Source organism: Acipenser ruthenus, chromosome 2 (genome assembly GCF_902713425.1).
Source record: "Acipenser ruthenus chromosome 2, fAciRut3.2 maternal haplotype, whole genome shotgun sequence".
Lineage (NCBI taxonomy): Eukaryota > Metazoa > Chordata > Actinopteri > Acipenseriformes > Acipenseridae > Acipenser > Acipenser ruthenus.
Genome location: NC_081190.1, coordinates 18,695,740 through 18,706,147, shown reverse-complemented (window position 1 = coordinate 18,706,147; position 10,408 = coordinate 18,695,740). Strand labels below are relative to the sequence as shown.

The 10,408-nt window shown below is 43.7% G+C and overlaps 2 protein-coding genes across 2 annotated transcripts; both read right to left on the bottom strand.

Annotated features, from left to right (window-relative positions):
• Positions 1-4,905: 4,905 nt before the first annotated feature.
• On the bottom strand, positions 4,906-6,463 carry LOC131705015 (zona pellucida sperm-binding protein 3-like). Its single transcript, XM_059006909.1, has 4 exons — positions 6,354-6,463; positions 5,876-6,050; positions 5,385-5,499; positions 4,906-5,007 (listed from the first exon to the last, which is right to left on the bottom strand). The coding sequence occupies exons 2-4, from the start codon at positions 6,028-6,030 to the stop codon at positions 4,906-4,908; spliced, it is 372 nt and encodes a 123-aa protein (XP_058862892.1). The 5' UTR covers positions 6,031-6,050; positions 6,354-6,463.
• A 142-nt stretch (positions 6,464-6,605) lies between these two features.
• Positions 6,606-8,445, bottom strand: LOC131705013 (uncharacterized). The gene is made up of 2 exons (XM_059006897.1): positions 6,985-8,445; positions 6,606-6,725 (listed from the first exon to the last, which is right to left on the bottom strand). The coding sequence occupies exons 1-2, from the start codon at positions 8,440-8,442 to the stop codon at positions 6,606-6,608; spliced, it is 1,578 nt and encodes a 525-aa protein (XP_058862880.1). The 5' UTR covers positions 8,443-8,445.
• Positions 8,446-10,408: the final 1,963 nt, after the last annotated feature.

Below are 10,408 nucleotides of genomic sequence, written 5' to 3'. Positions count from 1 at the left end.
TTTTCTGTTCTGAATGCCTCTTTATCTAATCTCTATCTGCGACCCCTGGTCCGTGTTTCTTTTTTCAGGTCGAAAAAGTCCCCTGGGTTGACATTGTCAATACCTTTTAGGATTTTGATTGCTTGAATCAGATCACTGCGTAGTCTTCTTTGTTCAAGACTGAATAGATTCAATTCTTTTAGCCTGTCTGCATAGGACATGCCTTTTAAACCCGGGATAATTCTGGTTGCTCTTCTTTGCACTCTTTCTAGAGCAGCAGTATCCTTTTTGTAACGAGGTGACCAGAACTGAACACAATATTCTAGGTGAGGTCTTACTAATGCATTGTAAAGTTTTAACATTACTTCCCTTGATTTAAATTCATCACTTCTCACAATATATCCAAGTATCTTGTTGGCATTTTTTTTTAAAGCTTTCCCACATTGTCTAGATGAGGACATTTCTGAGTCAACATAAACTCCAAAGTCTTTTTCATTTTCATGTGGTGTCATTGCGTGTGACTAAGAATGCATGAATAAAATACAGTAACCAATCATTTTAAGTTCTTACATTTTAACAGTATACATAACAACAGAAGTGTTTTATTTTTCACAACCGCTTTTTTTAAACAACTCACTGGTGCAAGCCGTTCTTTTGAACCTTGAGAAAGTCCATCATAGTCTTTTGTTTCGGCGACGCAAAATATGTTTGCCGGGCTTCACCAAGTAAATGCCTCAGGAGAACTAATTGTCACAGACGGTTCTGGCACCTCCCTTTTGTGCTATAAATCATTAGATCCTTTTGCATGGAAGGCCTCGGTTGCAAGGGTGTGCGGTTCTTTGATGGACCCTATGGAAGGCTGTGGGTATTCACTGACACAGGAGACAGAAGTTGTAATTGAAACACCGCACAGGTGCTCGGTTTTATTTATTTTTTAATCGTGTGATTTGTATTGATTTCTTTTAGCCCGCAGAGGGCGCTGTTGTCCGTGGTCTGGCTAACAACTATGATATCCAGAACTTACGGGAATACCACGGCAGGGTACTCAGTACAGTTCAGGTGCACTCGCAGCAGGTGCTCAAAATAATGAAAAACGAAAAGGCAAAAAGAAACAGGGAAAATAAAACACAGTAATGAAAACTACAAAATAAACGTGCTATACTTTGCAGCGTGATTTTCCCCAGTCGCCGCTACCCTTACGACCCGGGTCTCCGTCCTACTCTATGCTGTTTCGTCAGCTAACTCTAAAACAATATTATTTGTTTATTTAGCAGACACCTTTATCCAAGGCGACTTACAGAGACTAGGGTGTGTGAACAATGCATCAGCTGCAGAGTCACTTACAGTTACATCTCACCCGAAAGACGGAGCACAAGGAGGTTAAGTGACTTGCTCAGGGTAACACACTGATTTAGTGGCTGAGGTGGGATTTGAACCAGGGACCTCCTGGTTACAAGCCCTTTTCTTTAACCACTGGACCACACAGCCTCATCGGGGTCTGTCCAAGGATTCCCCACTTTCTCTCTATTTCTTTAGTTTCTTCTCTCTGAGTTTCAGGTCTTTTCTCCTGTCCGTCTGTGGTCTTGCCGAGCAGCGAGACCGCTTGCTCGTTGTTCAGGTCTAAAGGGGCAGATCTGAGGAAACAGCACAGTATTAATTTATAGGATCAACAATCCCACTAAAATCCGCCTCCCAGCCACTCAGAGAGAGGGAAAGCGCGCACACCCTCTTCCCCACATCTCTGTGTCACTGCCATGACTGACAGGCAGATCCCACGGGATTTGCCAACCTTGAATGATAACCAACAGGTGTCTGAAACCTGCTTGTGCAGGCAAATTTTTAGAAACCAAGAGGGAGGTCAAGCTTGGTCCAAGCACGGTACCAGTTAATACAAGGATATTATATTTAACATAGTTTATTATATCTTGCTTTTAAATGAAAATAACTGGACTTGCCACTGTATGCGTATTCAGAGGCAGTCTTTGTCAAATACTTTGTTAGCACACATTTGTATATGAAGTTAAACTGACCCATTGACAACACACTGAAAAGGTAACATAATACGCAGCTAAGAGGGACATTTATATTTTTTTGACCCAGGTTAAAATCATTAAATAGAGCTGGTGTTACATATTAAAAACACCTCTTGCATATACTTGCATTGAATTTGGTAGCAAGGACCCTGTGAACTCCAGTTTACCTCATTTTTAGGGAAAGGAGGGGTGGAAGACAGTGAAGCATGCGCTCACATTCACTTAAATTTTGAAAATAGAGTTGACCAGATCCTTCTAGAAAATATCATTAACTCAAAGATAGAAACTGTCAAAGCAGATTGGTGATCAGATTTAATTGGGACTCCTCATGTATTCAATAGAGGGAAAAATCCTATAAAAACCAAGGTAAAACCAGTCAAGGATCACGCGACTTGCTAACTACAAGTTGTGTGGTCTATGCTCTGAAAAAAAAAAAAAAAACTGGTTGCTGTTTGGTCGTATTCACAAGTCTCTGCCTTTTGAAGACAGTTCTTATTTTTCAATATAGCGCATATATGTGAATTTGGTATCTCTTTTATATCGATGTATTGCTATAAGGTATAGAAATTATGTTTTAGTCCAAAGAGAGTAATATATATTGAATATTCTGGAATTTAGCAGTGGATGTTTTTAACTTTATGTATGCATAGCCCAAGCATATAATTAACCATATCTGTATTACTATATTGAAGTATTAATGGTGTTAAACCTGTAAAGGCACCAGATCGCCTAGAATGCTTATTACTTGACATTTACGGTGGTCTGCGCAACCATCCAATTAACATAAGCATTGAATAAACCGAAGAGAGCACTACCACTGCTGCGATTCATTAAAACTTCAAATTAGAAAAGTATAAGAGTTTCTTGAATATTAAAAAGTTGTCTGGACATATAGCCCACCCAGAGCCGTGGATAATTGAAGTCGTGGTAGAACGGGGCGCAGAGAAATGAGGTTCTGCTGTACAAGTATTCTGGTTATTTATTAAACTTTTGGAACTGCTTAACACCCTATTGCTGCTCTATCTATAAAAAGTATAGTTAACATATACTTGAATTAATATGGATTGTTTGTTCTGTATCATGACATTGCTTTTGGATGGCAGAAAGACTCATGTTGCAGAGCAGTTGGATCCATTCCTGGTTTTACTGGGAGTGTAATAAGATACCTGATCTTGTTACCTGTACACAATGTGGCTAATCAAGCTAGTAGTTTTATTTCCATCCCTGAGCTTTGAGGCACATCAAATATATATTCAACTTTTGTTCAGTGTCCAAAGTTTTAGGTTGTGGTTCTTTGGCACGATGTGGTGGTTCAAGTACAGCAGATGTTAGTGCATGGGGAGCTTTTTCCCCTGCTCTCAGGCGGTGTAATCCCACCAGACCAAGGTGGGTATGGAGGCTGTCACACTTCCTTTCTAATGAAACGGAAGGCAAAAGTTGGTCCTAGATTTGTGGTTTCCTCAGCACATACCAGCATTCAGTCAGTTTATAGTCATTTAGCAGACACTTCTCCAAAGCGACTTGGAGATGAACTACGCAATAGCAGAGTCACTTACAACAGGAGCTCTGTTTCAAGTCTCATCCTTAAACCAAACAAAAGCCACCATTCTAAAAAGATAGAGGGGAGGCCATTCAGCCCATCTAAAATCGGAGGTGGTTCAGAGGAGCCAACTGATCTCAACTTATTTAATCCAGCCCATTTGTTTACTGGGTACATTTAAAACCAATTCAGATGAGGGACAAAATAACTGAAAGTACAAAAAAAGGTATAAAAAAATGTCAACACCTTTATTTAGCAGTCATGATAATCCAATAACTAGACAGAACTGCATCTTCAGTTACCACCTGGAGAAAGAAACACGGATGATCAGTATTAGAATTGCATGCAGAACAAGGGCAATGTGGATTTTAAAAGTGCACCACAACTACAGAGTGCTTCATCTCCAAAAACTAAACAATAAAAAACGTGCCATATCCTCAATAAGACAATTTAAATATTACTTTGCTTCTTCCCATACTCCTCATGGTAGACCCTCCGTACGCCAGTTAAAAGCCACAGAATGTGCAAGAATTAAAAAAGCATACCGGCTTCCTCTGCAGACAGAGCCCTCCACTCATCCGCCTCTTCGAAGTGACCAGGCTCCCCAGCCCCCTCATAGTTCTCAGTGTCACTGTGCTCTGGCACCTTGGAGGCATCATAGGTACCTTCCAAATGCTGGTTAGGATCATCAGAATTGTCATGGCCTTCTGCCTCAACATCCAAAAGCCTGTTATAGTCATTCTCGTCAAAGGCATCGTCCTCTGGAGACAGTGCCTCCCGATCCTCTTTGGACACGCCTTCGGAAGACAGCAAGTCCTCCAGTTCAAGAATGGCCGCGCCAGTCTTCCTCTCCCCGTCGTCACCTCCCTGCTTTTCAAGGACCAGCAGGGCATCGCTGCTTATGGTGCTTTTAGTAACTGAGGGGATACATTTAAAAATAAATACATTTTAGCGTACAAGCCAAGGTCTTACCACTGCTACAAGAGTCACTCAAGCAGAAGTTACTGGATCTGCAATTTTTACACCCTTCCCCTTGCTTTCTGGGGGTCGTATACATACCGATGGGCAAAGTCACATCTTCATTTATGCACACAGAGTCACAGCAGGAACAGACACTGTGGTTACCTTCAAGTTCCACCCACCTGAACAGAGACATTAGTAGTTATTCACATGGAACTGCCTCAAGTTACATGCTCCTAGAAAGAGCATGGTGCCTCATTGGAATGCCACCCTCCCAGAACTATGGAAACCAAATCTTTAGTTCTAGAAAATTAACACATCATTAATGGTTGCCTTCATCTTGCACTACCCAAGACATGCAATGGAGCGATACCTTTAACCCTTAAATGGAACCTACCTGTTCATGTTCTTATCATAGTGGCAAGACTTGGTACTCTGCGTTACCATGCTGTTGCTCGTTACCACCATTGTGCAGTGCATGTAGTACTTGTTTACCTTGGGAATAGAATGGAGAATTATTTCCTTAGCAATACTAGACAGACTATACACCAGATGACTGGAGAGCAACTTGGTCAACTTCTGCAGCTAACCATTTGTGTTCATGCATGCAAGCAGTGCGCGTCAGACATCTTAACTACATTGAATGAGCGTCAGGCCACACCACCTAAACACGGCACGATCATAGCCATTAACTTTGGGCTGCCATTCACTTCATGCAAAAGTCACACTTCCAACACATGCTGGCAATATCGTTTTACGAAGAGTGAACACGGCACTGGTGTCAGAGTAGCAGAAGAAACTCCAATTGCATTGGAAGAGATCTGGGTGCCAAAGCCCAGTATAGGGATGAGCAGGTACAAAGGGAAACCTACCAGAGGGGACAGCGTGTTGAACTGGAAAGCATCAACAATTAAATTGATTGTATTGTTGGTTCTGGGAGGCACAAAATGGGAGCTACAGGTTTCATACTTGCTGTCCACCATGCACCTGGAAAGGGAGGAAGTGCAATGAAAAGAGCATGTGGGTTTCAAGCACAGAACAGGATTGCAAAAAGTAATTTGTAAGCCCTGGCATATTGAAGATGCAATGTCATTGCTGTGGTAATGCAACTCCAGTGTCAATAAAGTCACTCCCAAGTCATTACCTTGCAACATGCGACACCAAAGCCATATACTACAACTGCCATAAAGTTGAACATTTGCCTCCATCTAAAATTGTAGTTCATGCAAAGTGAACTGTGAGCACAGGGTTGGAGCATCCCTGTGAAGCATTATCAGTCATGCAGTGGTTTTAGAACAGCTGACCTCCACAGAAAGCCAGGAGAGCAGCATCCAGGTTTTCATAGAATAACCAATAGTCTTACCCATAATTCTCAATCACTGTGTATCTGGGCGTTGAATTTGAAGCTGGAGATGCGGTTGCATAACAGCTGTGGATGAAAAGCTTTGTCCCAGGAATAGTAAGATTGGTAGTAGCTTGAAAGTGTATGGGTTGTCCAAGGTAGAATGTATTCATCATGCGCTCAGGAACCCAGTCACCTAAGGAGTAAAAAAAAAAAAACCCACACAAGGTGGGAGGGTGGAATAGACAGTTGAAGCATGCAGTTGGGGGGGGGGGGGGATTAGCATTAAAACGGGACACTATTTTGACATGTGGACTCCCAGGAGAACCACAGTACAGTGTAGCACCCCCGCTTCAACAGTACTTGTCCTCATCTGTATACACCCTATTTAAAATCATAGATAATAGGGAACCCTTCATGATATACAGATCCCAAGACATGCTGTAGGTACTACACTACGCTTTATATAGTTATATAACCGTTGAAGAGTTCTGCTTACCATTAATTATTTTTAGGGCAAAGCCGTATGGGGTCTTGAGACTCTTGAACCGAGTTGGATTCCTCCAAAGCGGACGAATACCGTGCCTGTAGACATGGTGATACCTACAAACAGGAAGAATCAAGCGGACGAGTTTTTCAATGCAATATGACTCTTGGACATTAGCTTTGTTAAACCGCTTTTAAAACCGGGGTGATTTAAAAGAATAAACAAGTCCGCTTTTGCCATGCCGTATAATTAGAAAGAGGTTCCTTACCTATAGTAACGACACTGAAGGGGTACAGTGAATGGCATAGATCTCCGAATTGTACTGTTTTGCACAGATGGAACATATTTAAGGACGTTCTTGTACACCAACTGTCCAGCTTCCACCTTGAAGGTGGTGTAGAAAGAGAATATGAAGTTAAATTGGAGTTAGAACATCGGAAAGCAGGTTTAAAATGACACACAAATAAAAGCACACACTACATACATAGGAATCGTAACGTTACACATTGTGCCTGAAACTACATTGACGTATATTAAAAAAAGCGCCACCCCACACACCCTGATGCATCATCCATTGCTTGTAACAGTCAAGTGAAGCTAGAAATATGTAAAGTCAGAACTCTCTACAGCATGGGATACTCACAGACGCCTGGCTTCCACATTCTTTGAGGCCGTATGTAAAGAGAAGATACCCACCAGAGACTCCATTGCTTCTGCAGCTGGTCCCCAGAGTCAACTGGCCTGCTTTACACTTGAATCCGTACAGGTCAGTCCTTACCCTCACGTACATTTTGTTTTCGCTGCACAACACGCGGACCGCTGCAGCAAGACTAATGGGTAGCGGCCAGGGCATAGGAACAGGCTTGGGATTCATGACCTTTTGGAGCTCAGGCGGCACGGGCGCGTTGACAGGGATGACCCGAGGGCTAAGCAGCTTGAAAGGAAAGGGAGTGACAGGCACTGGGATGCCGTAAGGCGGAATAAACTTCACAGGGTAAGGCCTTGGTTGTATTGGAGGTTGAACCGGAACATTTTCCTCACTGTGTATCTCCGTCTCAACCTGCTGAATGGTATCGTGCTCCTCGCCCTGCACCTGCTCAATGGGGTCGTGCTCCTCGCCCTGCACCTGCTCAATGGGGTCGTGCTCCTCGCCCTGCACCTGCGCAATGGGGTCGTGCTCCTCGCCCTGCGCAATGGGGTCGTGCTCCTCGCCCTGCGCAATGGGGTCGTGCTCCTCGCCCTGCGCAATGGGGTCGTGCTCCTCGCCCTGCGCAATGGGGTCGTGCTCCTCGCCCTGCGCAATGGGGTCGTGCTCCTCGCCCTGCGCAATGGGGTCGTGCTCCTCGCCCTGCACCTGCGCAATGGGGTCGTGCTCCTCGCCCTGCACCTGCGCAATGGGGTCGTGCTCCTCGCCCTGCGCAATGGGGTCGTGCTCCTCGCCCTGCGCAATGGGGTCGTGCTCCTCGCCCTGCGCAATGGGGTCGTGCTCCTCGCCCTGCGCAATGGGGTCGTGCTCCTCGCCCTGCGCAATGGGGTCGTGCTCCTCGCCCTGCACAATGGGGTCGTGCTCCTCGCCCTGCACAATGGGGTCGTGCTCCTCGCCTTGCACCTGCTCAATAGGGTCGTACTCCTCCCCTTGCACCTGCTCAATGGGGTCGTGCTCCTCGCCCTGTACCTGCTCAATGGGGTCATACTCCTCTCCCTGTACCTGCTCAATGGGGTCGTACTCCTCACCTTGCTCAATAGGGTCGTTCTCCTCCCCTTGCACCTGCTCAATGGGGTCGTGCTCCTCGCCCTGTACCTGCTCAATGGGGTCGTACTCCTCGCCCTGTACCTGCTCAATGGGGTCGTGCTCCTCGCCCTGTACCTGCTCAATGGGGTCGTACTCCTCGCCCTGTACTTGCTCAGTAGGATCATTTCCCTTGCTGCGTAGCTCGCTATACGTCTCTGTTTCGCCGTGCTCCGCAGAGATCTGCGAAGCAAAAATACCTGCAACTAAAAAGCAGGAAAAAAGGAGGAAAAACTGCATCGCCGATGGAACGGAACGGCGCAATGACCGGGACGCGCCACGGCACCCAGCAAATAACTCCATTATACCCATAACAAGAACCGAAGAGATACCTTAGTTCTTCCAGACCACACTTTTATAGCGCTGCCCATTAACAATAATCACCTGTGACCAATGCCAGCTAATTACCCCTGTAGTCAAATGTGACGATCACCTTTAACACCTTCAATGGACTCCAGTTAAATCAGATGATTCTTCTTGATAACCTCCCATTCAATCGACTGATTCTAGTCAGATCGGGTGTCAAATGTCAGTCTGTCTCTCGTGTGCTGGCAGTTGCTTTTGTTTTTTCTTTATTTTGATTTGCAAATCTAACCCGTAATCTTTGCAGAAACGCATTTATTTGAGTCGTATTGCGTTGCTAGAACTGCAGGACATAGTAGTAATGCTTGGGATACCACTGCACCTGTATGATTCAAACCACGAGCCAATTTTCTAGCCGCTTTGGTGGTAATCCTACACTATATGTTTAGAACATGTAGTTCAAAAATAATAATTAAACGGGAGAGCTATTTCTTATTTAATGTGACGTCACTTCCATATGTTATATAATAAATATTCTATATGCTATAGAACCAATGTTACCCTCCCTCCCATTCAATCACTTCCAATTATTGGTCCCGACATTTTTCTCCAAAATTTAAAAAATGTCCCGATTTCTAAAGGCGCCAGATTAGCACTCGTTACTTTAATTACAGAAACACTCGGCAATCATATTCAAAAATATGGTTCCAGAATAATATTTTGAATCTAGGTTCCTGTAGCCCTACTAAATAAAAAATATGCAAAATGGTCTAAATTAAGGGTAAAAAAGCAATACATCTGGCTATAACATCTAGTTGAACCTGGGCACGAACTGGAAATTGAAAGCGGCGTGCTTGTGCCGCAGTCAGAGGTTGTTTTTCTTAGTTTAATGCTAAAGCACTATATTCAAATAAGCAGCATGCTTAAAAAAAAATAGGTCAGAATCGCAAAAATAAATAAATAAAGTTATGAGCACTTCTACCTAGAACAGCCAAAAGTAGTCATTTTGACGGCTTGCTACAACACATGCTTTTATTGTTAGTTTAACCTACAATACGCTATGTTTTTTTTAACACGTATACAAGCCTGTTTGTTATCTGTACCTCCGAGTTTACAGCAGTATGTATTTGAATAGAATAGAATATTGCTCTTGACTTCTAGATGTGTGTTATCCAAATATCTAGTGTAATCCTATCAATTCCTTGGAGAACTGCCGTCTGGCTGTCTAAGTGAGCATATATAGTCTGCTGTATTATAATATTACTATTACAAGAATTGTTCGATAAATCCTTGATATTTTTGCGTTTTGATTTGAGAGCAACTACAAATATATTTGCCTTGGCATCAGAAATTTGGAACGACTTCATTGAAAACAAAAATGCCTGTTTCAAGCTAAACATAAAACATTACATGGACAAGCAGCTGTTTCCGACAAAAGCACGGTGTCGCTGGACAAACAAACCTGTCAAATATGGGATCAGGTTTTGGCTGGCAGCGGACCTGCCCCTACCTGTGCAAAGATAAAACTCGCCCCCCGCTGGTCAGAGACTGGGTGACAGTGTGTTAGGCTGATGTAACCGTGCTTAGGAAAAGAGATGAATGTTACCAATATACATATCTATTATTTCACTGTAATTAGCGAAACAGTTGAAGAAAAAAATACAGCCTGGTTGCAACAGTAAACAAAGAAGAAGAGCGTTTCCACCTTCTGCGCAAAACTAGTACTCACTGAAAGCAATCACCAGTGTCCAGGTGCTGTATTTTACAATGTGCTGGACGTGGCAGCCATCAATTCCTTCGTTTTGTACAATGAATGCACCGGGGAAAATATCAGTAGGATAGATCTCTTATGATGCTAGCCACGGAGCTTTGGCAGAAACATTTGGCTCAGAAAACTGCAAAGCTGCAGGGAAACGCAGCTCAAACTGGATACAGTGCGTAGCCATCAAGTGACACACGCATCAGACAACAATGC

Excerpts from the sequence above, each read along its gene's own strand:
- LOC131705015 (XM_059006909.1), bottom strand. The coding sequence starts at position 6,030 with ATGATGAATACATTCTACCTTGGACAACCCATACACTTTCAAGCTACT. Across the intron at positions 5,500-5,875 it reads ACAGTGATTGAGAATTATGG|GTGCATGGTGGACAGCAAGT; the intron begins GTAAGACTATTG and ends CTCCCTTTCCAG. Across the intron at positions 5,008-5,384 it reads TCAACACGCTGTCCCCTCTG|GTAAACAAGTACTACATGCA; the intron begins GTAGGTTTCCCT and ends TCTATTCCCAAG.
- LOC131705013 (XM_059006897.1), bottom strand. The coding sequence starts at position 8,442 with ATGGGTATAATGGAGTTATTTGCTGGGTGCCGTGGCGCGTCCCGGTCA. Across the intron at positions 6,726-6,984 it reads AATGTGGAAGCCAGGCGTCT|GTGGAAGCTGGACAGTTGGT; the intron begins GTGAGTATCCCA and ends ACCACCTTCAAG.